At 43.1% G+C, this 26,922-nt stretch overlaps 4 protein-coding genes across 11 annotated transcripts; 2 read left to right on the top strand and 2 right to left on the bottom strand.

Moving 5' to 3' along the window:
* On the top strand, nt 2,747-6,438 carry LOC8078374 (protein CbxX, chromosomal). Its single transcript, XM_002453608.2, has 7 exons — nt 2,747-3,060; nt 3,964-4,074; nt 4,179-4,277; nt 4,365-4,475; nt 4,573-4,873; nt 5,253-5,392; nt 5,541-6,438. The coding sequence occupies exons 1-7, from the start codon at nt 2,917-2,919 to the stop codon at nt 6,090-6,092; spliced, it is 1,458 nt and encodes a 485-aa protein (XP_002453653.1). The 5' UTR covers nt 2,747-2,916; the 3' UTR covers nt 6,093-6,438.
* On the bottom strand, nt 7,467-12,285 carry LOC8059070 (pentatricopeptide repeat-containing protein At3g16010). The gene is made up of 2 exons (XM_021459138.1): nt 12,117-12,285; nt 7,467-11,319 (listed from the first exon to the last, which is right to left on the bottom strand). The coding sequence occupies exons 1-2, from the start codon at nt 12,196-12,198 to the stop codon at nt 9,485-9,487; spliced, it is 1,917 nt and encodes a 638-aa protein (XP_021314813.1). The 5' UTR covers nt 12,199-12,285; the 3' UTR covers nt 7,467-9,484.
* LOC8078373 (U1 small nuclear ribonucleoprotein C-1) lies at nt 12,331-15,711 on the top strand. 2 transcript variants are annotated; one of them, XM_021459145.1, is made up of 5 exons: nt 12,331-12,482; nt 12,784-12,826; nt 13,404-13,445; nt 13,548-13,809; nt 15,103-15,711. In XM_021459145.1, exons 1-5 carry the CDS (start codon nt 12,475-12,477, stop codon nt 15,432-15,434), a joined length of 687 nt encoding a protein of 228 aa, XP_021314820.1. In that variant the 5' UTR covers nt 12,331-12,474; the 3' UTR covers nt 15,435-15,711. The 2 variants fall into 2 exon arrangements, with proteins under 2 accessions (XP_021314820.1, XP_002453652.1); XM_002453607.2 differs by having other exon boundaries at nt 12,332-12,482; nt 13,548-13,818.
* Nucleotides 16,018-23,419, bottom strand: LOC8059069 (N-(5'-phosphoribosyl)anthranilate isomerase 1, chloroplastic). Of its 7 annotated transcripts, XM_021459140.1 has the most exons (6): nt 23,039-23,419; nt 18,526-18,683; nt 18,183-18,242; nt 17,187-17,545; nt 16,933-17,090; nt 16,021-16,625 (listed from the first exon to the last, which is right to left on the bottom strand). In XM_021459140.1, exons 3-6 carry the CDS (start codon nt 18,238-18,240, stop codon nt 16,394-16,396), a joined length of 807 nt encoding a protein of 268 aa, XP_021314815.1. In that variant the 5' UTR covers nt 18,241-18,242; nt 18,526-18,683; nt 23,039-23,419; the 3' UTR covers nt 16,021-16,393. The 7 variants fall into 7 exon arrangements, with proteins under 7 accessions (XP_021314819.1, XP_021314814.1, XP_021314818.1 ...); XM_021459144.1 differs by lacking the exon at nt 18,526-18,683 and having other exon boundaries at nt 16,018-16,625; nt 17,187-17,454; nt 23,039-23,414; XM_021459139.1 differs by lacking the exon at nt 23,039-23,419 and having other exon boundaries at nt 16,018-16,625; nt 18,526-18,688.

The following is a 26,922-nucleotide window of genomic DNA, read 5'->3' as shown; positions in this document are numbered from 1 at the left end:
CACTGAGGGCTAAATCGTTTCACCATCTTGTATATGATCCAATCATTTTGTAGTAATTAAATGTTTTGCTTAGCTTTGAAAACAATAAAGTGAAATGCTTCATTGCTGGGGTTATTCCATAGATTATTTTATTTCAATCTTAATAATGTGTTGGTATGTGAAATTGTACAATAACACTGTGATTGGCCTTATTGAAATTGCTCTAAGGCCCTGTTTAGTTTCCCACCCAAAAAATTTTCATCTATGCCATCGAATTTTTGGACACATGCATAGAACATTAAATATAGATAAAAAATAAACTAATTACACAGTTTGGTTGAAAATCGCGAGACAAATGTTTTAAGCCTAATTAGTCCATGATTAGCTTTAAGTGCTACAGTAACCCACATGTGCTAATGACAGATTAATTATGCTTAATAGATTTGTCTTGCAGTTTCCAGACGAGCTATGTAATTTGTTTTTTTATTAGTTTCTAAAAACCCATCCCGACATCCTTCCAACACATCCGATATGACACTCAAAAATTTTTCATCTCCAATTTAAATAGGGCCTAAAGCCTTGTTTAGTTCCTAAAAATTTTCAAGATTCTCCGTCACATCGAATCTTTGTACACATGCATGGAGTATTAAATATAGACGAAAATAAAAACTAATAATACAGTTTGTCTGTAATTTGCGAGATGAATCTTTTAAACATAGTTACTATGTAATTGGATAATGATTGTCACGTAAAAACAAAAATGCTAGAAAACCAAAAATTTTGTTTAGTTCCGAAAAGTAAAAAAATTTCGAAACTGTAGCACTTTCGTTTTAATTTGATAAACATTATCCAATTATAGAGTAACTAGGCTTAAAAGATTCATCTCGTGATTTACAGGTAAACTGTGCAATTAGTTTTTATTTTTGTCTATATTTAATACTTCATGCATGTGGCATAAGATTGTGATGGTTTTGAGGTGAACAACACTCGGGTGCTCTGATCTGCGGCGCCGACGCGACCAGAGCTGGCAGCAATGGACGGAGCAGTCGCGTCGCGTCCGTCCACCCAGCGGCGCATGCGGAGACAGCTGTCCGAGTGCGACGCGGCTCCCCACGTGCAGACCCACGCGCCATAACTTCATCCGGTCACTCACGCACGCCTCGCTGTATGGTTGGCTTCCATGACCGAAATAGGAACAGTAGCCAAGCAGGAAACAAATTTGGAAAAAATAAGACCTTATTTAAAATTTCTATCCCATCAAATTTTACAATACATCCATAGAATATTAAATATGAATCAGGCTTGATTTAAACAACTTTTCCTCCATAAATAATGTTGTGCTTTCCGAAACAATCGTGAGGTTTATACTGGTCTGTTCGTTGGTTTGAAAAATTATGACTGAAATTATTATTGACTGATTTATTATAAAAGAAAAATGTTATTAACTAAAAAAAATACGACTGAAAAAAGAAGTGAAAAGACCAGAGTAAACTGTCGAGCTCATGCACAAGATGTTGCGCTTTGGTGCTGCTTTCAGCAATGTCGCAAATCCTTCTTGTAAAGTAAACCATTTGGTATTGCGCTGGGTACAGGTTATTGTAATCGTTTATAAGTTTTCTTCTTTTTTTTTAATAGAAAACGTGTTTGGCATAGTCGCCAAAAAAAGATGTTAGTGCTTACGTAAGTGTTGGCGAGTTTCATGATATTGCTATCAAAACTATCACATTAGCCTTTTCTGTTGATTTTATCTGGAGAAATTCATAAAACTCTCTATCTCTCTTCATATTTATCATAATTAAGTCACCAATTTTGTTAATGTGTCATGATATTAAATACAAATAAAATCTAGGTGAAACTCCACTGAGTTTAACCTTATATAGTGTGAGAATTGCGATAAAGTTGATGAATCAAATTGTCTCGCAATCCCTTCAACTTACCTCTTTTGTCCACTAAAATTATGATGTTTTCATGTAGCTCAAAATGTGTAATCACAATAGAATCAAGAAGCATACAAGGATAGTCATGTTTGATCTCTAAAGCTTATAGTTGGCTATTAAAATTGGATCTGTTTAGATTCTCGGCCAATTCTAAAAAATCAGCTAATAGTCGGCTGGGTGAATTAACATAATTATGTAAGAGCATCTCTAAGAGATTAGCTAAATTATTTTCTAAAACTAAATTTATCTATTTTTTAAAAAAATATCTCAAACAAACTCTGTAAATAACTCTCTAAATTTAGTAGTTCTTCATCTCTTCTTATTCGCTCTCTATTGTTGTATAGCTTACTTAACTAGCCATCAAGCCTCTTGATTTTACAGTTAGATTACTCTAGTATTTTTTATTAAATCTGTTTTATAGAATAGTAAAATTAGTAGATTTAATTAGTTTTTTTTTTGCTAATGTGTGAGATATGCTCTGACCTTTGTAAAGGTTTATTATAGGTAAACTCTAGATTTCTCAAAAGCCACCCTAGTAAAAACTCATGGTTTTCTCCACATTTTTCTTTGCCAAAGGACGGCTGCAGCATTTATTTGTTTCGCCTTCTTGATTTTTTTCTGGTAAAATAGAGAACAGCCAAACTACATACAAGGGCTAGCAAATACTTTTGCACGTGAAAAATAGGAAACAGCAAAGGAAATACTCCTTTCTCGCACAAAAAATGAAACAAGACAATCCGGGATACATGCCAAAAATAAAAAAAAAAGAAAAAAAAACTAACATAAATAGAAAAAAAATCAATGCGAGGAACGCGACTATTTTTAAAAGGCCAATTACAGCGAAAGCACTGGTCCCGTCGCCCCCGTTCCTCTTGACGGCCTCGCCGTCGCCTCCCTTTCTTCTTCCTCGACGGCTCCTCCTCACACTCTCACTCACGCGGAGAGCGCTCGCGCGGGCGCACACGCGGAGGTGGAGGTTCACAGGAGGGGGAGGGAGGGGATGCCGGGGAGCCAGAACGGGGGGCCGAGGCCTCGGCCGGTCAAAGCCGAGACCATCCACGGTCTTGCGCGCGCCGGCGACCTCGCCGGCGTCCAGAGGAAGCTGCGGGAGAACCCCGCCCTCCTCAACGACAAGAATCCCGTGGTGCGTGCGGCTTTCGTGCTTCTCTTCTCGCTTAAAAATGCGATCTTTGGTCAGTTTCACGGTTCTTGATGCCCCCTGCGAGGGGTGAGCGTATTAGATTCATTAGGAACTGTTTTTTTTTCTTTAATAATGTGTAGAAATGTGAGTTTGCTCGGAGTCGTGTAAACGTAGCCTGATTTTCTTGAGCTGATTCTTGAATTTTGTCCCGGGCGGTGCGGCGGCGTTGGCTAATTATTCGCCCTTTGGTATTGTCAATTGTGCTTTCTATACTTCCTTTTCTTGGAACAGATTTCTTGGGAGGCGGGGCGTCGTTTGCTCCTCGTTCCGGTGCTTCTTTAGTGCGCGTTTAGCTTGCGTTCCTCCTGCTGATTGCGACTTAATTGCTCATTTGCTCCATTGTGTAGCCTATGCTTTCTCGTCTGGTTCTTTCTGTCTCTGCCGTTTCGATGCTTTCTGGGCCAACAAGATGACACTAATGATTGATATTTTTATTTATTTTTTTTTCATTTCTTCTGGCTTGTTTAAAAAAGATCCCTGGATTTACTCTTGAGATTTGTTTTATCTTGCTTCTTTGGTTCTTTGCAGGCAAGATTAAATTTAGGTCTGATGTAATTACGAGTTGTTTTTATTCTCCTTTTCAAAAAATTTCTGCGGCCATTTCCATTAGGCGGGGTCGCTTTCGTGTCCCTTCTTATCGCCTGCATTTTCTGATCACCTATCTGTTTTGTGACATGATTATCCTATGCTGCCGTAATGCACTAACCTGACTTTATTTGCTCGCAATTGTGGCTTTAATTGCCTTCTGGACGAAGTGCAAACTAGTCATTTACAGACGGTAGATTTAATAAGTATGATATGGAACATTGTGCAATGTAGTCTCTCTGAAAATATAATAATCTGCAGATGTGTCAAACACCACTTCATGTTGCTGCTGGCTACAATAATACAGAAATAGTCAAGTTCTTGCTTAACCAGCAAGGTACAGAAACAGTTGATCTGGAGGCAAAGAACATGGTACTTATGTTGCCACATTTCTTTTGCATCTGATATGGTACTCTGCCAAACTTCTTTCATGCATCGAGCTTGATACATAAACCAATTATCTCATTTTTTTACAGTATGGAGAGACTCCTCTGCATATGGCAGTGAAGAACAGCTCTTGCGGATCAACAAATCTACTCCTTGAACATGGTGCACACATAGAAGCCAAAGCCAATGTATAATCTACCTATTTCTTTTCATTTCCTTTGAGATTGTCTTATTGCACGCACAAAATTTGATATGTTCAACCCATGGTGGTGCAGAACGGCATGACACCATTGCATTTAGCAGTCTGGCATGCACTTCAAGCTGGAGACTGCAGCACGGTTAGCGTGTTACTAAGCTACAACGCGGATTGCTTTGCAAAAGATGATGTACTACTTGATTCACAGTAATGGTTTTAAATTACTTGTTTAAAATCATATTATAATTTACAATGTGGTAAGGTTTGTTATAACATCTTTTCACCAGGAAGGCAAAATGCCCTTAAATCATATTCCAGGAGGAGCTGGTAGTGAGAAGCTGCTGAAACTCCTCACTCATCATATGGAAGAGCAAAGAAAAAAGAAAGCTCTCATGTCATGCGTTGAAGGGCAAGCAATGTCAGAGTTTGAAGAGGCAATATCACAAATTGTTGGATTGCAGGAGCTCAAAATGCAATTGCGCCGATGGGCAAGGGGAATGCTTTTTGATGAGAAGCGACGGGCTATGGGCTTAGGGATTGCTAGAAGGAGAGCTCCCCATATGGCATTTCTTGGCAATCCAGGAACTGGTAAAATTTCAAAAGAAGCAACCTTTTTTTTGTGTTATCATAGTTCTGCTCAGTTCTATGATGAAAAGCTTTGCCATGGTTTATCCATAGGGTGATTTCATAGTGTTGTGCATTGTTTCATTGGGTTTGTATGGTACAGTTATAATCAGCTATGCAATACTGAACAACTTGTTGGGAGCTTTTGCTCTGATCATGAACTATAAGTAGTTACCTGGAAGTTTGACTAAACATGTCCTTAAAAGGCTGCATTCTTTGTAATTTTGTGTGCTTCTTATATATTTTGCACTTACATGTACAGTGCAGTAAAATGCACAAGTCTCGGGTAGATAGTTACTAAAAACATCAGTATTCTGTTTATACTATCCATCCTCTATTGCAGGCAAAACTATGGTTGCTCGAATTCTTGGAAAGCTCCTTCACATGGTTGGAATTCTCCCTACTGACAAAGTAACTGAAGTTCAGCGAACTGATCTTGTTGGAGAATTCGTGGGGCATACTGGACCGAAGACTAGGAGGAAGGTATTTTATTCTCTATTTTTTTGTCAGAAAGGCTTTGTCAGCTGCACAATTTTCAATTTCAGAGAATTTGTGAAACAAATTCTGAACTTATTTCTATTACATGTTCTACCTTACATAATACATTGTTACCATGATCATGGCTCAACAGATACAAGACGCAGAGGGAGGTATTCTCTTCGTGGATGAAGCTTACAGGTTGATACCAATGCAAAAATCCGATGACAAGGATTATGGTTTAGAAGCCTTGGAGGAGATAATGTCTGTAATGGACAGTGGCAAGATAGTTGTCATATTTGCTGGGTACTGTGATCCAATGAAGCGAGTCATCACCTCGAATGATGGTTTCTGTAGGCGGGTCACAAAATTCTTCTATTTCGACGATTTCAGCACGACAGAACTAGCAGAGATCCTACATATGAAGATGATGAGCCCAAGTGAGAGTAGCTTGCTTTATGGGTTTAAGCTGCACCCAAGCTGCAGCATTGAAGTCATTGGAGAGCTGATTGCCAGAGAGACCACTGAAGAGAGGCGGAAACAGATGAATGGAGGCCTTGTAGACACACTGCTCATCAATGCCCGTGAGAACCTGGATTCACGGCTTGATTTCAACTGCGACGACACTGATACTATGATCACGATCATGTTGGAAGACCTGGAAGCAGGGCTTCGGCAGATTTCCAGACAACGGCAATTGCAGTGACATGTAAATTCAGGAGAATTTTTCTTGATCATCTCTTGCTTGTCAACAAAGACAGTTATGGCCGTACAATGACAGGGTCTCATCCATAAATGCTTTTGGCTATTCTTTCTGTTGTATCTAGTCATTGCTAGATTGATGCCGTCCAACGATAGCAGTGTAGTGGTAAAATGCATGTAGTTCCCTGAATTCCTATGTTATTCCAGATGAGGTTTATACATATAAATAAATATAACCTGTGTATATACAATTATACATTCATGCCCTAACAATCAGTGTCAGAGGTCCGGTGCTTGCCTACAGAAGTAAAGACAGCAAGAATTTTTTGGTGCGAGCAGTAGCTCATTCATTCATTCATTTCTGGATCTTCTTCTAAAGATAATCGACATCTGTGGAAGCCAGTACTATGGCTGAGTTGATGTTTCAGTCAAACTTGGATTTCTATAACGCACAATACGTGCATAAACCAATTCAGATTTGACAGTTGAAGCAACTGATTTTGAATACTGACAAAATTTTACATGACCAGTTCTTTTTACGAATTCCTTCGCTTCGCATCAATGGCAGTATGACACCATGAGCTGAACCAGGTGCTGTCATGTCATGACATTCACTTTCAAAAAACAATGTGATTGTTCACATGCCGTTGAGCTGTGCTGAAGTGCATGAGCGTATCTGTATATGGCAAGGACCATACAACCACAGTTTATACAGGAATCTCAGGAACAACGAAAGGCTCTATCAGAGGCTAACAACAGTTAAGCATGCAGCTTCATGTAATCATGTGCCTCCAGGCTCCAGAGTAGTGTTGATCCCAAACTTGCCTTCTTGCTCTGCATTGTCTTTCGGTGGAATGGAATCTTGCTTTACAGGCTAGTAGCGGAAGGTACATCGGTAATGTGGACGCCTACATAGCTTGACCCAGGAACCATTCTTTTCCTCGGAACATCTAGATGACCATGAAACAACAGAAGTTCAGACATTGGCCCCATTAGAGTAGTAACTGAAAATAACAAGTCAGTTTTAGCAGTGCTAACATCAAAAGGACACCAGGATTTATCCATGTCCGAATCAAGGACATGACCACACAAAAGAAATGTGTGACAAATAAGTGTTCCATATTTTTCTTTCACTGTAAAAGAATTATTGGAAAAATCAGAGTTGTGCACAGTACCACCTGCTTGGACTTCAGGAATGTATACCTGTGAATGTGGGTTGCAGAAGAAACATCTGAACATACAAGTAGTTAGGCTTGTGCTTCAATGATCTCAAACCTTTCAGGAAAAACTGTCAGTCGCACTTCGCAAGAACTAACTGTAGTTAGCAAAAGTAATAGGACTGGCCAATACAAGAGACATGATCGATTAGTGAAATATATTTTTTTTCTGGAATACGCAGGAGAGCTGCGTATCATTGCATTAAGATAGGAGAGAAAAAAGGAGGCATAAATGCCGAAGTACAAAACAGGTTCAACACCACCCCAAACTCACACCAACACACGCAAAGGAACACTAAAACACAAAAACCATCCTACAAAAACAACCACTCCAGAAAAAGCCCTAGACAAAGAAAGACGACCAAAAAACACAACAAAAAGCCTCTAACCACCATTGCGAACAGCAACCAGACTTCTAAAGTCTTCTGAGGCCTTTGGCACCGGCCAAAATCCAGAGATCAACCTCCTCACTTGCAAGGAGAAGGGCACGACTCAGATTGGGCGAGATGCCATTGAAAACCCTGTCGTTCCTTCCTTTCCAAAGAATCCAAGCATCCAAAGAAACCAGCGAGTTGAAGCCCTGTTTAACTTCCTTGTTGAAAGAGCTGCCAGCCTGAAGCCACCAATCAAAGAAATTTGTCGAGTCTGGTTGAGGACCTATGTCAGGAAGTCCAAAACGACAGAGCAGCAAGTGCCAAAACTGTCGCGAAAAAACGCAGGAACATAAGAGATGCTGGATAGATTCGTCCTCCTGATCACAAAGAGGGCAATGCTCAGGATGTGGGAGACCCCGTCCGGCCAGCCTATCTGCCGTCCAGCACCTGTTATGAACCACTAAAGGAAGAATTTACATTTCCTGGGGGCCCAGCTGCCCCAAATCAGCCTGCAGGGTTCGAATAAGATAGCACCATTGAAGAAGGCCCTATACGCTGATTTAGTAGAAAAATCTCCACAAGCTTCAAATTTCCACTTGTGCTTATCAGTCACTTCACGTTGCAGAACCACTTCTTGAACCATCTCCCAAATTTCCAAATATTCAGCCAGAACTGCAACAGTGTGGTGCCCTTGGATATCAAGAACCCAAGTGTTGTCCCGAAGCGCTTCATCGACCATACGATTTTTTGCACGCCTTTTGGGAACACAAGCAAAAAGATGGGGGGCCAGTAGCTCGATAGACTTCCCATTGAGCCACCTGTCCGTCCAGAACTTGGTCTGAGACCCGCTGCCAATAGTGGTGGTCAAAGCCATGGAAAAGAGGGCTTGGGCGTTTTTATTTATTGAGATAGGGAAGGCAGCCCAAGGCTTGTTGGGTTCAGTTTTCCCCAACCACAACCAACGGACCTGAGGGCCCATCCAAAATACTGCAAGTCCAAAATGCCCAAACCTCCAAGCTCTTTTGGGCGACACACCTTAGGCCAAGTGATCAAACAGTGACCACCATTTAACTCCTTCCGGCCTCTCCAAAGGAATTTACGTCGAATCTTATCTAGGGCCTTCAAACACCAAGGAGCAAGCTCCAAGGCAGTAGAGTAATAGATCAAAGTAGAAGTAATTACTGATTCCACATATGTCGCCCGACCAGCTCTGCTCATCAAATCAGCCTTCCAACATGGAAGATGATCCGCCACCTTTTCAATTAGAGGCTGTAACTGTGCTCTATTAAGTTTCTTGAGAGAAAGAGGAAGGCCAAGGTATTTGCAAGGAAAATTCTGAATTTCACAAGGAAAATGGGTCATCACCACAGCCAAGTCCTCTTCTGCACATTGGATAGGAGAGATACAGCTTTTCTGTATATTAGTTCGGAGCCCCGAAGCAGTTCCAAACAGCTGTAGCAATTCATCAACCAATTGTAACTCTGAGGCAGTTGGGCGAAGGAAGAGAACCACATCATCAGCATAGAGGGAGATGCGATGCTGTATACGCCGCAAGGAGAGGGGTTGTAGAAGACCTTCATTACTAGCTTTGACAATCAAGCCATTCAGTATACACCTTTACAGTTTGATCAGTTTCAGTCTTCAGTATTTTCTTTTACAACAATTCACCTGAGTAACATGAGGCACATCTTTTCATACATCATACATGCAAACAGATAAAGCTTTCCTAAAGAATATTTTTTTCAAGAAAGAAAGCCTGCATTAGATGTGTCATGTGGAAAATAAACAACACCATCTATTGCTCATCAGCAACCTTGGCCAGTATATTCATGATCAACCTTTCCAATAGCCTCAAGTATAGATGAATATGTAATAAGATCATATTCAAACCCCAATATATTCATCTCTTTCATCAGCTTTGCTGCCTCCTCAAACATGCCAGCATGACTCAAGGCACCAAGGACAGTATTATAAGAGACAACATCAGGTCTTACTGTAGATTGTTTCATGTTAGAAAGCATCTCCATTGCACGATGAGGTCCTCCTGTTTTTGCCAGCCCGTTAAGGATAATATTGTATGAATTGATATCAGGAATGCACCCATGCTCTTGCATTCTTCTCATTGTACTAAGAGCTTCATCAAGCATGCCCGTTCTTGCTAATCCAGACATGAGAGCATTGTATGCATAAACATCGGGAGCACAACCAAGTTTGTTCATTTCGTCAAACATATTTATAGCATCATCAAGCCGTCCAGCCTTTCCTAAGTGTTTAATCATAACTGCATATACCCGAGAACTGGATGAGCCACAATTTTCCTTTAGTTCCTGAAAAAGCTCACAAGCAAGATCATAGCGCTTAGCTTTTCCAAGAGCATCAATCAGGCTGCAATATGCCGCTGGACATGGAGGGAAACCCTTTTCATCCATCTCCTCCAGTAGCATCATGGCCTTCTCCATCCTGTTGGTTTTGCAGAATCCATCAATCAGGATAGAATAGGTGAATGAACTGGGGGAAATTCCACTTTCCTTCATTCTCTCAAACCAAGATGGAACCTCAGAAGCACGAGATTTTGATTCAAAAAGTGCTTTTATGATAGTATTGTATGTCACCACACTAGGAATGCACCGCAATGTTCCCATCTCCTGAAACAACTTCATAGCATCATCCAAACGGCCAGCCTTGCCTAAGAAATTTATCATATTATTCATAACAATCGTGTCTGGTCTGCAGCCCTCTCGTTGCATTTCATAGAAGAAGTGATATGCTTCATCTATTCTGCCAGCTTTACCAAGGCCCCTGATCAACTCAGTGTAAGTAAATACATCTGGTCGACAATACTGATGCCTCATCTCTTCAAACAAACTCAATGCTCCATGAACATCATTCAATTTGAAGAACAAAGCTACTAACATTGTATATATCTTAGTAGTTGGCTGCATTCCATTGTCCTTCATCTCATTCAACAACTGAATTGCTGAATCACGGCGACCTAGTTTGCAAAAAGCAGAAATTAGTGCGCTGTACGTCATAGTGTCTGGGAAGCAATGACCCTCAGTGCTCATCTCATTGTATAGTTCATGGACTTTCTCATATTGGCCCTCATGCATCAACATTATTATCATGCTGTTATATGCCTGCGCAGTTGGCTGACACTTCCGCGTTTTGATCTGGTAGAAGATTGCAATTGCCTTACTGACCATCTTAGCATTCCCCAGCATCCGAACTACCTCTGAAAGCTCTGTTGGGGTGACAACACAAATGGGGTTCCGTACCATTTCTTGGATCATCTTCCACATCTCACCATACTGCTCCACTACTTCCAAACAATGTATCAATGCCATGTAAGTGGATGTGTCGTGCTCATAATTCCTTCGTTTTGCAGCCCATCTGAAGAACTGCATCTTCACGTTGACCCCGATGTCAGTTTTCATAATCTCCCGTACCAACCAGTGATCAACTCTAAGCATGAGGACCTCCAGTGCCTTCTCAGCATCAGGGCCCCACTTGAATATTTTCAGGATCCTAATGAACCTCTCATCTAAGACACGCACAGAATGTGTGTATCTTGGCACAGTGGTTGCTATTGCTTCCTCACTCTGACGAACTGGAGGATGAAACATCCGAACAATCTCACTTTCTGAAAGCCAAGAAATCAAGAGTGGTCAAGGAAAGGAGAAAAGATAGTAAGAAAAAACATGGCATTTCAGTCATCATTAGAAAAGTTTTGTTTTGTTTTTTTTTGTTTTTGTTTTTTTTTTAGTTTAAGACTAAAAACTAACAAAACGCACGTCAAATCAAGACTCGCTTCAGCTTCTAATCTGGAAGGACAACTTGTGAACTATGTTTATAGGAAATTCATTCTACTTGGTTTCTGGTACTGATTGAACATACGAATTAATTTACTTCATACTAAACATAGCAAATTTCACATTACATTGCTCAATATCAACAGACATATTATGTGTCAGCAATTCATCAAATCTGACTTATGCAATATCTTCCCTTTTGGAATTATAAAGCTGAGGTTAGGAATTCCCACAAACTCTAACAGAGCCCAAATAAAACAAACTGCAATACACTTTTTGCATCGCGACTCCTCACTAGTGTCTGTTCCACATTCTGGTGACATATCAAAAGAATCCATCGTTTTTTTTTCAACTTCTGGATACACCAGGTAGTTGAAAGCACATGTTTCCCAACGCAAATCGACATCCATCCCAACTTCATAGCCCCACACTACCAGTCTACCACCACACTGCTTTCGATTTTGTCTGATCTCTATAAATCCGACCTTACGTAGGCCAATCTAGTTCTCATTAAAACTTCATGCGAAATCCAAAAATGTGCTAACCACACACTGATAGCCAGGGTACTGACACTACCCGAAGCGAGCTAGGAAAACGAAATAAGTGGAACAAGGAAGATGCGCCTCACCCGTTTGCTTGATCCTCCGAGAAAGGCACGGCGACGAGGATATCCCCCGTGCCACCAGGAGCTGTACACCGCGACGCGCCATCTCCGGCCGCCAGCTCCCAGCGGTGGCCGGTGGCTGCGCTGCGCCTTGAGGCACTGGGCAGTGAGGTTGGAACTGGAAGCGTCAGGACTCAGCTTATGGGCCGTTATCGAGCCCGACTCGGATAGGGCCCTTACCTGCCATTGAACGGCCCAGCCCAGAAAAGGGTCCTGGAACTCTCGTGCGTATTGGCAAGGGTTTAGGACGCAGCAGCCTCCGACTCCGTTGTCGACCGAGACGCGATCCCCTTCTCCGCCGCTGCCGTCCTCCGCCGCTGCGATGCCTCGGTGAGTGCGTCATTGTCTTGGCTACACGACTTGTGCCCCCGCCATTTATCCATCCGCGGGGGGTGCGGGTGTGGGGGTGGGGGTTGATAGAATAGAAGCGTCCCACGATTTGCGCTAAGATCTCGCTGGTCGATTCCACGTTGCGGTAGGATTGGGGGTCTGGGTTTGCTCACCAGGAGCCGGTTAGATGATGCTACCTGCCCTGTCTGTGCTGTGTTGTTACATAATATATATTTCTCCTTTCGATTTATATATGTCTTAGCTCGTGTTCTGACTTGTCTCTTGATCTTGCCGTGTGCAGGTATTACTGTGACTACTGTGACACCTACCTGACCCATGACTCGGTTAGTAGTGTCTTGTTCTGCTTCAATTTTCTAAGGCTAGAGACATGTAGCAGACTCATCATCTCTTTGTAGGTTTCCTTAGGATTGCATGCAGTAATCTAATCTAAGCATTAGTGCTGCTGCTGCTGACAAGTATAAGCTTTAATGGACATAAGCGAAATAAGAGTTATTTATGCCACTTGTTCATGCTTGTTCATCTCAGTGGTTTCAATTCAATTTTGTTTCCAACTCCCTAAGAATACTTTTTTGACATTGTGTGGTCCTTGAAATTATTGATGCTTAATATAGACTGCAGTGTGCCATCCTTTATATAGTTGCGCACTAGGTAGCCACCTATTCGGGCTTGCATAATGTATGAGATATTCACAAACTACAGTTGTCTTGGCTTCCTGAATTGAAATATGTGTTCTCCCTTTTCGACTTTCATATATTGCATACACAAGTGATTTCAACATAGTTGCTTCTGCAAACTGTATAGATCCAAGAATGCTGTCTTCTTTTTGCTGCCATGCACTCTGTTTTTATTTCTCGTCTTCTTTTGAAACGTGAGTTAACTACATTGTAAAAAATGTTGCAGCCATCTGTCCGGAAGCAACACAACGCTGGATACAAACACAAGGTATTTATTTTATTCTTTGTATAGTCTCCATAGCTCCAATTTGTTTTTCGTGCCTATTCATCTATAATAAAATGTTGCTGAACCTTATTTGAAATATTCTAGGCGAATGTTCGAACCTACTATCAGCAATTTGAGGAGCAGCAAACTCAAAGTTTAATTGATCAAAGAATCAAGGAGCATCTTGGACAAGCTGCAGCTTTCCAGGCAGGTGCCCCTTTCAACCAACATATGCTCACATTCCCAGGAGCTGTGGCCCGTCCTCGTCTTCCAATTCTGCCAACCCCTGGCATGCCTCATGGATTCCCTCAAGCACCTGGTGCCCCATTGATGCCAGGAGTTAGACCTCCGATTTTACCAGCTCCAGGTATTCCAGGTAAACAGGGCTGCTGTTTGTATCATGCATCATGATTGCTAGCATCTATTATGTTGACTATTATGCGTACATGTCTATAACCCATAATTTATGCCTCTACCCATTAATTTTATATTGCTTTCTTCATTGAAGACAATAACTACATTTACGACCCTCAAAAATAACTACATTTACCCCTGCCTCCAATCTTAGTAGAACAAACATCAAAAGTTGAATGTTCTGCAAAGAGTGCTACTTGTTTGTGATGGCCCGATTCAGTTTCTTCTGCATGTATGTGCACAGTACATTAATTATTTTCATGTTGCTTAATAGAGTATTGGTACACTCGTTACCTACCATATGTCAGTTAATTAGGTTGAGTTTATTTTGTACCATGAACTTTGATGGATTTCATTTGTTTTGGGTACATCCTGATTTGTAGTTACTAGTGACTTTAAGCGATCTCTAAACCCTTTGCGCAGTTCCAAACTTCCAATCCAGAAGAAACTGGTCTTCATTTTCTGCAAGGAAACAAATATGTGCAAACTGTTCTGTACTAATGTTTTTTTCTGGTAACAAAACAGGATTTTTAGAACATACTGTAAATATTCTCAAAAACTCCCCCAGTTTTTAACCTTCACCAAAGCAATTAATCATGTGGTTTATGATGAGTGGAGAATTGGAGATCTAAAATGCTTAAATTAGAGTAATCTGATATTTATTGTTTTCATGTTTATCTCAAACCACGGTACTATGTTTCTGTTAGCAGATAAATTTGTAACTTATAGATCATATTGACTAAGCATATAAGCATCCTTGTTTACCAGTGTTAATCAACCCTCCCTCTCCCTCATCTTTATTTACTACTTCTAGCATTCAAAATTTGTCGACAGATGTAAGCATTTCCTGTGTAATCAAACCCTGCCTCTCCCTCATAAGTTTTTTTTAAAAAAATACTTTCCCTGTTTGCATCAGCATGACGTTGGTGTTTAAAATTTTAACTGGAGCCTTCTGTTTCTGGCATCTCTGTAAAGGCACTGCATCTCTGTAATCTTAGCGATTGATTAAAGGTTACCAGTCATTTTGCTTCCTCCATAATGTTCTACAATTCCTACAAATGCTGATACTTGTGGATGGAGGTAGTTGCTTAATGTTGTGCTGACTTCACACAGCTGATAAGTTGGCCTTTGGAAGAGTGTCCTTTACATTTTTCATAAAAAACATTGATATCCTGATACATTTCACTATTCAAACCAAACAATTGACTACTTTGTGGTACTGTTTTTTTTGTTCCAAACATGTCAGGTTATCCTGGTGGTCCACCAACCATGCTGCAACCAGGCGCCCCACCTGGCTCCATGCCACAACCAGGCGCCCCACCTGGCTCCATGCCACAACCGGGCGCTCCACCTGGTTCTATGCCGATGCAGATGGCCCCACTCCCAAGGCCTCCAACGTTACCGCCTCCAACATCTGGAGTCCCAGGTGCCCCCATTCCTAACAGTGCAGCACCTCCAGCAATTTACCAAACGAATCCACCAGCACCTGCAGGTCCGACTTCTGGTGCTCCTCCAGCTCCACCAACTGCTCCACAGCCTGCGTTCTCCTATGCGCAGCCATCAGAGGGCAACCACTGATTCTGTTCCTTAGGCATTTACTTGGGAGGCATATGATGTATGTGCAGAAAGACTGCTCCTTTGGAAGTTGATGTTGCCATCATTTACTGAGGCCATTGCGGTCAGCTTGAATTCAAGGGATTGTTGAGAGAATCTTCCTATGAGTGTAATCCGTGTGGGCCCTGTATGCTAGTCGATGTAGGTTAACTATGTAATCGACGTTAGTTTTGTATATTACTTTTTAAAAAAGGATGCTTCAAAGTCAAAACTAAATTTCCATTCAGAATTTTTCGTGGCATGGGATGCTTGAACTCGTAACACATTTTTGTATTGTGATTCACCAGTATTCATGTTTTAGATGTTTTATAAAATGTGCTCTTTAAGGCAAAATTTAGGTTCGCAAGTCCAAAAAAATTGAAGCTGTGTCGTGTGTTACCTTTCATAATCAGCCTCAGGGTACTGGGCACACAACCCCTGTTTGTTGCCAAACAAAAACCATGGTGGTACTACACTTTGCTCATAACAAACACTAGCTGACATCTAACCAAACGGCGAATTTGATCAAGTTACAAATAATGAAAAATTCTCCAGTAGTAACCAAAAGTCATAACCGATAATATCCTTTACTGCAGGAATTTTGTCAATGGTACAATATGTTTTTTATTTTTGCATTTGGACTGGACATGCATACAAAATCCAGTTATTATAGTAGAAACAAATACAATCCGTGATACATGTAATACTGACATTGAGAAATGCAATCCCTAGCCTCAAGCGCAATTTCAACATCTTGCCTTCTGGTTACAGTAAAGAGTTTGGTACACTCCGCAATAAATGGTGATACATAATGTTCACTCTTCAAAAATTCAGTCACTTTTTTGCCCTCAGCCGCAAGAGCAATTTTGACAGCTCTTCATGTTGCAGTAATTCAGGGACTCCGCACGGTGAAATAAAACTAAACTCTTGACAATCAAATGACCTTATGATAAGAAATTCATGGATTTTACATTACTTATGAAGGAATTAATCCTGTCTGCATCTTTTTGGATACCATCAGGAGCACATATGCCGCTGCTAACATCAACACCATTTGGTTTCAGAGCAGAAAAGGCTTCACAAACATTATCTGCATGAAGCCCTCCAGCTAATAGCCATCCATTCTTGCTTTTGACAGATGGCATTTGGAACTTCTGCCAATTGAATCCCTTTCCACTGTAAATGAAAATCAGTGACATTTGTCATATATCTTTTGGATAAGAAGGGAAATATGTCCATTGGCTAGCATACAATCTAAGAGAAGTTCTCTACTATTTATAGAGTAAGGAATGACAAGATACTGCTTCTGCAATGAAGTAATGCAATATAATATGAACGCTGAATTTAGTGAGTATTCAAATCACGACTTAAATGCAATTGCCTCAACTTTTATCTCTTTTGGGTGTTAACTACAAGCACATGATTTCCTTGCTGTTGAACAAGCAGAACAAATTTTAGCCATATCAGGAGAGCAAGAACTAACCTTCCGCCTTTTGCACTGTCCACTAAGTACCAATCAAGTTCATATTCTATATCAGGAGTGTTGATTAGTTTTCCATTGTCATCAGCATTTAGTACATAAATGATACGATTATTCTTTGAAAGAGTATGAACCAATGCACGAGATTCATCACCATGGAGCTGCATATTTGAAATTCTGGAAAGTGTAAATAGTAATCATAACCAGAATAGCAAAGCAGCGGACACAACATAGGATACAACATTTCTAAACCAAACCTGGACAATGTTAAGGTCGCATGAATCAGACATACGTAGAATTGTCTCTTCATTATCATCCACAAAGACACCAACTGATTCAGCACCATAAGATTGTGCAACTCTTGATATTTCTTTTGCCTCCAATAACGAGACAGAGCGTTTAGAGTTGGGCCACAGTATCATGCCTATAAGCTCAGCTCCTGCCTTTACAGCCATTTCTGCATCTCTAGCTGATGTGATGCCACACATTTTGACTACAGGGTGGATCTTTCTGGTATCTCCATGGCTAGGCGATAAAGATACGACGGTATTAGAATGATGGTTACTTTGGTTTGTTCCCAAGCATGTCATTTTTACTCTAGAAATTCTAGGAAATCCTGTTTAGGAAAAGACAGGGTAAGGTGGTAGAGTATATAAAGGAAGTGAATTCAAGCAATATTTGTACAGAACCATATGATTATTGATATACTGTAGTAAATACTAACATATGTCACAATAAACCAAAGAAGGGTATAATTGATTTGTTAGTTACTAAAATATGTAGTTTTCAGAAAAGCAAATGATAAAGCTAACTAGAATAAAATAATCAAGGCTAGTCCAGAAGTACTTAGTGAAGTTGATGTCACAATAAACCAAAGAAGGGTATAATTGATTTGTTAGTTACTAAAATATGTAGTTTTTAGAAAAGCAAATGATAAAGCTAACTAGAATAAAATAATCAAGGCTAGTCCAGAAGTACTTAGTGAAGTTGATCAGACAAAATGATTAGCTCACCAACATGCAGCCAGTTCATCTTAAATACAGTGGATACATACAATGTTACAACAGCTACTCTAGGCTTGCAGTCTCTTCCAAATGGCTCTTATTTTCTCTAGGATAACTTGTTAGAAAACTTCTTCTCCAGAATGGGTTTTGTATAGTGCAGAATTACTGAACATTTCATCTCTAGCAACCAAAAATGCAGAGAACAAAAACATCTGTGATAAGTAACAGAACATGACTACAATCGCTCACCATTGTTTCGTACTAAAGGAAATTGCTGATAGCGTCTTGTTGAGACTGGCAACACCATTACTGAGAAGGCGTAAATGAGAAAATAAAAGGGATTAGCACATCACAAATTGGCCATTTGGTACAAACGGAATGCATCAGAAGTTCAGAACTCAAAAGTGAACGTAAAAAATATGAAGTTCCAGAACAGGGGCGGACCAAGTAAAGGACATGAACTCAATATTTTTGGCAAAAAAATTCGAAGTTAGTGGCCATGGACACACTTCGATCAGATCTCGAATACAAATAGCCACATCTTAAGTTAGGGTTCGTGCTCACTCTCGCACAGCAGGAAGGATGTGGATACCTGGTGGGCGCTCGTCGACCGCGAAGGATCCAACGAAGGCCTAGGGACCTGGATTACGCGGTCACCCAGTTGCCACACGACTCCACGAGAGAAAGGGTGTGGAAACCTGTTTGCGTTTGGTTGTTGGGCCGTAAAACCCAGCACGGCTCACCCTCGCACTGCACTAGTATGAAAACAGATCGGACAAATATAACTAATATCATATTTGTTTTTATGTTTATGATCGGATTCGAATTCAAATACGAATAATATTAATTATATCGAATAAGATACAGTTTAAATATTCGAATACAAATATAATATCAGATGTTAAATATTCAAACTCGGATAGAATCCCTTTAAGGCCTTGTTTGGATGTAGTCGGATTCGTATCCATCCACATGTGTTGGGGTGGATTAGAGTAGAACTTGAACTAAATTCCATTTCAATCCACTCCAACACATGTGGATTGAGGTGAATTCGACGACATCCAAACAAGCCTAAATGAATTCGGTCTCGAATACCGACCGTTTTCATCCCAAGCTGCCACACACCAGAGTCCAAAGCCGCTGCCTTTGTGCCGGTGCGGCGGCGCTGCGTCCCCACACGCCACCGGCCGCCAGCCGCGGAGATGGAGCCGCTGTGTCCCAGTGCCAAGAGGAGGAGATCCGAGGACCTCGCAGCCGGTGAGCCCCCGCCACGGGCGACGGAAGCCACGGAGGCGGCCAATCTCGCACCTACAACCCACAGCATGGAATCGCCGCCGCCGCCTGATGCTGGTGGCGGCGGTGGCGTCGACCGCATCAGCGATCTCCCCGACGCCGTCCTCGGTGAGATAGTTTGGCTTCTCTCCACCAAGGAAGCCGGTCGCACCCAAATCCTCGCCTCGCGATGGCGCCACGTCTGGCTCGCCTCCCCTCTCCTAATGGACGGCGCAGACCTCGCCTCCATGACGAGAAAATGGCAATTCTGCCATTATGAAAACTGGGCTTCGCAATTTTGCCATCGCGCAAATGGGATTCGCACATTTGCCATTCTCAAACGATACACATCCTCAAATATGCCCTGAACAGGATTTCGATCTAATTATTTATTTTTTTTTGCTATGTCTTATTTCTCTTCCTATTTTGCCCCTCCCCTTTATCCATTCGTTCACGGGAGACAGTCACGCATTCGCAGAGTTTGACCGAGGGAAGCCCAGAGTCTGCGACGGGAGGGGACAACGCATCCACGGCGGACGAGACCGAGCCAAGCTGCCGGCGCCGCCCCGTCTGAGTGACAAGTAGACGAACTTTAAATGAAACAGAGCAAGAGCGCAACGCAGCGGAAATTCAGTTGGGCACGGCCACTCGCTGCTGTCCCTTGCCGCAGAGCCGCGCCATGCGCTGGACGAGCGCGTCCACCTGCGCGCCGTCCGCGTCGTTCCGCGCCACCACCTCTCGCAGCTCTGCGGCACGGCGCCTGAGCGCACGGTCTCCTCCCCGCGCATGGCCCCGTGCACCGCGCGCGCCACGTCCTCGGCCCGGAACTCCCCGAACTGCTCCTGCGGCACGCGCACGGCGGCGCCCAGCTCCGCGGCCAGGTTGGCACCCAGCGTTTGGTCGATGTGCAGCTGCAGCGCCACCGCCAGCGACTCCAGCACAGAGCTCCACCCGCAGGAACGTGCCGCAGGCCGGGTGCGCCAGGACGCGGCGCTGCGGCGCCCACCCTTCCACCACCAGCCCGCGCCCGGGGACCAAGGTGTCGTCGTCCTCCTCGGGGCCCACCCTTCCACCACCAGCTGCTCCTCCGTCATGAAGTACTCGCTGCCGACGGAGACGAGCACCATGGACACTGGGGGCTGGGCGTCGCGCTCGAGGACCGAGGCTGAGCAGCAGGCGGTCGCGCTCGGGGACCAAGGCGTCGGGGTGCTCCCGGACGGCGAACAAGGACGTGTACTTGGCCCGGCGCTGCCGAGCCCGACGCCCTGGAACGGGAACGCGCTGCCGGCGGATGCGTTGTCCCCTCCCATCGCGACTCTGGGACGGGAACGCGGCCGGCAAATGCGTTGTCCTCTCCCGTGAATGAAATGAATGGATAAGGAGGAGGGGCAAAACGGGAAGAAAAATAAGACATAGCAAAAAAAAATTTAATTAGATCGAAATTCTGCTCAGGACATATTTAAGGGTGTACATCGTTTGAGAATGGCAAACGTGCAAATCGGGATGGCAAAATTGCGAAGTCCAGTTTTCATAATGCCAAAATTGCCATTTTCTCCTCGTCATGGACGACACAGACCTCTGGACCAAGCCCAAGGACGATAAGATGTTTACCGCCACCAACGAGGCCCTCGCCAACGCGGTCTCCCTCATCCTCTCCGCCCACCCGGGCCCCGGCCGCCGCTTGTGCGTCCCGCCGCACTATCTCCACGACCGTCCCGCCACCGTGGACGCCTGGCTCAGCTCCCCGGCGCTTCACAACCTCCAGGAGCTTGATTTCTGGGAAGGGAACCATATTCCACATAGGTATGATCGCCCGTATCCGTTGGCTCCACCACCTGCCTCTACTTTCCGGTTCTCGGCTACCCTCCGAGTTGCTACCTTCAGCAAATGCGAGCTCCCGGATAGCTCAGTGGAAGGGATTCACTTTCCTCACCTTAAGCAGCTCGGCTTTGAAATTGTCAGCTTCTCCGAGGGCTCACTGCATACCATGATTTCCAGCTGCCCTGTCCTAGAGTGTTTGCTGCTTAATGACATCTTTGGGGTTGGCTGTCTCCGGATTAGTTCCAATACCCTTAGAAGCATCGGTGTCGGCACTGATTCTGCTTACTGTAGGGACGATCTCCAGTTATTACAGGAAGTCATAATTGTCGATACCCCTTGTCTTGAAAGATCTCTCCGGTTTGGTTCATTCAAGCCAGCCAATTTAACTATAATATCTGCACCTAAATTGGAGACCTTAGGCTGTCTTTATGATACTTGTTTTCAAACCAGGCTTGTGTTTGGCACCATATTTATTCAGGTAGTCATGGCACTCTATTTTGTTCCCATGAAAAGTCTGCTGAGTTTTGTTTTCTGTTACAGAGATTTTTCATATCATCTGCATTCGCACATGGTTTGATGTTTTGTTCAATGCTTGATTCAGGGATTAGAAGTTGTAAGCTTGACAGCAACAGTGAACAGTGTCAAGACTCTAGCTGTCGCATCATGTGTTATTAATCTCGATATGGTTATTGAGTTGATGAAATGCTTTCCATGTCTGGAGAACTTGTACATAAAGGTACTTCTTCAGTTACAGTTTGTGGATCGCAATGTTCTTATATTCTTTTTCTTGACTTGGTGCTAATCCTTCACCAATGTGGTTTGAGTTTTCCCATTTTATTCTGTTTTGCTCTCCAGTCTTATATTTCAGGAGCAATGAATCGGTGGCGTCGTAAACACAGGGATTTCATTAAAAACTCTGATATCCATCTCAAGAAAATAGTGTTGATGTATTGAGGCATCAGATCACAAATTAACTTTGCCTCATTCTTTCTACTGAATGCGAGAGAGTTGAGTTAATGAGGCTCGAAGTTAATAACGAAAATTACAATGAGGCTTTTTTTGCAGAACAATATAGGATGCTTCAGATGGAGAAAAGGGCCTCGAGAGGTGCACGGTTACATTTTGAAAACAAAATATGTACCCATCGTATACATGTTAATCATGTCCGTGATTTGTCTGTAGCAGACCCCTTCGAATGTACGGAGTAGATGGTAGAATTGGTCTAGGTCTTTCGCCTTGGTCTTGCCACTCTCATTTGGTATTTTCTGGAACAACTATTTCTCATGATTGTAGTGTTTTGAATATATATGACCTGGAACATGGGATATCTAAACAAAATATGCCCATTCTTAGCTTATGGTATATGCTATAAACTGACTATAATAGAAATAGTAAATATGAGCCGTGTGCTATTGTGCAAGATTGCTGCAGTAGAGATTTTTTTTTTTTCGAGTTCTGAATATCAGCAACCTCCTCAGTAGATTTATGAAATCCTCATTTGGTTCTACATATTAGTCCTGTAACTTCCAACTCAAGGAAGCAGTGCTGTACGTAGTTAATCACCTCATGTGTCTTAGTTACAAAATCCCCAATTAGAGGTTTCTTCTTATGGTTTCAGGGAAAAACCCCGGACCCTTAGCATTGCTGTCAAGAGCAAGAATTCAGGTTCAAACATTTTACAACATCAGGCACCTGGTATCTGAGACAGAATTAGATGCTCTGGGCTTGACTCTAGAGGCTACCTTCCCCAATTAGATGCTCTTTTTGTTTTCACTTGTTACCTTACGACCTTATCATTGTGATGTGGCAATATTTTCTATACTTCTATACCTATACCTACCTAATACTAAAGAGGCAAAATTTCAGCCTTAAATTTCGTCTGGACTAATAAGTCCAAGTCCAACACAGGTAAACTAGGAAGAAACCAGACGTACACGGAAACAATCAAACAAAGTACCGAAAACGGAAACAGGAAAATCATCCAGGGAGAGATGTTCGATTGGAGAAGTTACCTCGACTGATCAACAAATGCGCACGGCAGCGGTCGATCGGATTGGCCAGGGAGGCCGGAACCCGCTAGGGTTTTGGGAGGGGGAGCGGAGTCCAGGTGTGCCTACCTACTGGTGCGGATTTTGCGAGATGGGGAGGAAGAGAGAAATAGGGAGGAGATGGGGGAGGAGGCTGGAGGGCAGGAGATGGTGGCCTAATTCGCGTCGATTCTTGCGGGGCGGCGACGACTGATGGGAGGGGAAGAAGGGTTTCCGTCCTGCCGGACCGGACGAGGTGCGTTCCGGGAAGAAGCAGTTGCGCTTGGGGTGACTGAGCTGCTGCGTGGTGGCCGATGACCGATGGGGCCTGCCTTGGAGTGGTGGGTTTTCTTTGTGTGCTTTGCGGTGCGGCAAGGGCAAAGCACCCAGAGACAAGGCAACACAAGTTACACAACACGGTGGGTGGTCCTGAAAAAAAAAATTAAGGTTCTCTATTACATCGAATCTTATGACACGTGCATGAAGTATTAAATATATACGAAAATAAAAACTAATTACACGGTTTGCCTGTAAATCGCGAAATGAATCTTTTAATCCTAATTAATCTATGATTGGACAATATTTATCACAAACAAACGAAAATGCTACAATAGCGAAATCCAAAATTCGCATCTAAACAAGGCCCCAGTATGCCAGCCGCGTTCGCAGGTCCCGGTTGCTTTGAGGGCAAGGCCTTCTTTAGTTCACCCAAAAACCAAAAATTTTTCAAGATTTCCCGTCACATCGAATCTTGCGGCACATATATGAAGCATTAAATATAAACAAAAACAAAAATTAATTGCATAGTTTACCTGTAGATCGCGAGATGAATCTTTTAAGTCTAATTAGTCCATGATTGGACAATATTTATCAAATAAAAACAAAAGTGCTACAGTACCGAAAACTTTTCAGTTTTCGGAACTAAACAAGGCCCAAGGCCAAAAGCCCACAGGCGTTCCAAGGGGTTGTCGATAAGGCGCAACCAGTTTGGACCCACAGGTATACTTTCATGTCAGTGTCAATTTTCGTCTGGACTATCCCAATCTAAAATCAAATAGGTTTTCTTAGATCTTCCATCTAAAATCAACTAGGTTTTCTCAAGTCTTCTAGGTTTTCTCAAGTCGGGCGCGGGCAGCGACATACCTCGCAACCGGAGGAGGAGAGCGTGGCAGAGGCGGAGCGGAGGAGGCCCTATCGCCGTCCTCGACCCATCGTAGGGCGCCGAGCTGCCGCTGGAGACTGGGATGGGGAGCTCCTAGTCCTGGTCGCGCCCGCCATGAGGCTCAGGCTCAGCGGAGACTTGTTGTCTCCCATGGGGCTCGTCTACCGTGGCGGCTCTCAGCCACCGGTCACCCTTGCCGCCTCGGGTCGTCGCTATCGCTGCTAGAGGGAACGGAAGGGGATGCCGGCTCAACACGGGCGCTGGGCCAAGAGACCGTTTCTGTTTTTCATTTTTTCTAGAGTCTTTTGAGAGTTTTGCCCCTCTTCTGTCCTGTTGGCACCTGTCGTCGAGTCCCTCTTCGTCGCCCAAAATTTTCGTCTGGTCAAAATTTTCGTCTGGCCTCTCCCCACTTCGAAATCAGAGTAGTATCTGAGTCCAACACGTATGCTAGAGTCTGGAATCCAACGATCAGAGGCCCGAACAAAGTCATAAGAAAATCCGAATCTACACCCACCGAATGCAAGAGAAAACCAAATTAAAGACCCCTACAACAGATCGAGATCAAATCATAGCCTCTTTTTTTGTCTGGAAATATTTTTGTCTGCTCCTTTCCTCCCCGCGACGTTAGGAGAGGCACTAAACAAACCAGGACAATACTCGTGTCCGTTGTGGACTGCTCTCCCCTCCGCGTGCCGTTGTAGAGTGCTCTTCCTTCTCGTCATCTTGTGCAGCAGCAGACCCTGGCCTTGTTTAGTTCCTCAAAAATTTTGCAAAATTTTTCAGATTTCCCGTCACATCGAATCTTTAGACGTATGCATGAAATATTAAATATAGATAAAAATAAAAACTAATTGCACAGTTTGGTCGAAATTGACGAGACGAATCTTTTGAGCCTAGTTAGTCCATAATTGGACAATATTTATCAAATACAAACAAAAGTGCTACTATTCCTATTTTGTAAAATTTTTTGGAAGTAAACAAGACCCCAGCACGCTTTCACGGAGACGGCAAACGTGTATGGCATCCCCTGGCCCGCGCGGATGTACGCTTGCGTGCAGTAGCCCCCGACCAGCTGCTCTCTGGTGGCAGGCCTCCCTGCAGCGCCTGTCGGGCATGTGGCCTTGCTGCCTTGCAGCCATAGCCTCTCCCGTACGTGGTACGTAATATATACTAGTAGAAGGCGCGCGCCTTCGCACGCATGTTTTATGTTTATGCTGATGAACTCTAAACAATATCATATTTATAATGATACAAATTATGTAGTAATTGATGCATAAACGTTCATAGAGTATAAGTTTAGTAATTGATGCATTGGTATCCATTGAAAGTTCTAGTTTGGTTTTGGATAATTGATCAAACCAATGTGTACTAACCTTTGTCATGAGTGAAATATAAGGATAGGTTGGTACACACCAAGTGATGGAGCTAGATGATGGTCATGGTGATGGAGGTGACCGAAAGATGATATTCAAGTGCTCCAACTTGGAAAAGAAGAAAGAGAAAAATAAAATGGGCTCAAGGCAAAGGTATTTTTATTAGGGCCATTTTGTTTTACCACTCAAGACACCTAGCGGGTGTGAGTGGATTTAGGATAGATAATCGTACTATAAAGAGGGAAAATCTTTAATTGCAATGGTTATCTAGTGCCACTAAGTGTGAGTCTCATTTGCATTTACCTAGCGCTTAGTGACGTGGTGAGTTACATGAGAAAGCCTATAAAAATGATTGTGAAATGCTAACACACATGCACATGGTGGTGTACACTTGGTGGTGTTGGCACATTTGCTAAGGAGAAGGTGTTGGAGTTGATTTTGATCAACTTGGAGAAGAGAGAGAGGCTTTTCGGTGTTCTTCGGACATTAGGATGACTTTTAGATTGAAATACTGCTTTAATCCATTATGATTTGGATTGAGTATCCATATGGATTGTATAGCTCTCTGAGTAAGCTTTCCGAAATGTCCAAGATCATCGAATTCGGAGTCCGGAGCTAAAAGTTAGCAACCTAACAAGGTTTGAGTTGGTGCTGAGAATGCAGGAAGTTCCGGTCAGCCTGACAGGAAGTTCCGGTTGGGCTATGAGAGGTGCGCTCGCGTTTGAGAAAACACTTCCGGTGTCTGACCGGAAGTTCCGGTCCATGACCAGAAGTTCCGGTCCACAACCGGAAGTTCCGGTCCCTGAACGGGAGTCCGCATAGGAGCCTTTGCACATGCCCTCGCGCGTCAGGATTCACTTCCGGTGTCTGACCGGAAGTTCCGGTGGAACTTTCGATGGGTCCGAGTCTCTCACAACGGTCAGATCTAGTTGGCCACAACGGTCAGATCTGCTTGGACCGAGGCTCCAACGGTCAGATCTGGTCTTCCGGTCACAGGCACCGGAACTTCTGGTACCACACTATAAGTACTCGTTTCCTTCGTTTTTTATGGGTAACTCGAATAGAACACATTTTTTGACTTCTGGTGACTCTTCTAAAGAGTAGAGAAAGCTCTCCCTTCCTCCTCTCTCACTCCCTAAGCTTTGTGCTCCATTCAAGTGAGAGATTGAGCTCAAGTGATAGATCTGAGAGCTTCAAGTGCATCTCCTTCCTCTCCTCTCCTTCTCCATAGCTTGGTGCTCATTGGTGAGAGGATTTGGGGAAACCCTAGTGTTGTGCTTTTGTGATTTCATTCTTGTGGCACTAGGTGGTGATTGCAATTGTGGATTTCTTAT

Source organism: Sorghum bicolor, chromosome 4 (genome assembly GCF_000003195.3).
Source record: "Sorghum bicolor cultivar BTx623 chromosome 4, Sorghum_bicolor_NCBIv3, whole genome shotgun sequence".
In the NCBI taxonomy this organism is placed as follows: Eukaryota; Viridiplantae; Streptophyta; class Magnoliopsida; order Poales; family Poaceae; genus Sorghum; species Sorghum bicolor.
This window is presented reverse-complemented; position numbering and strand designations above follow the sequence as displayed.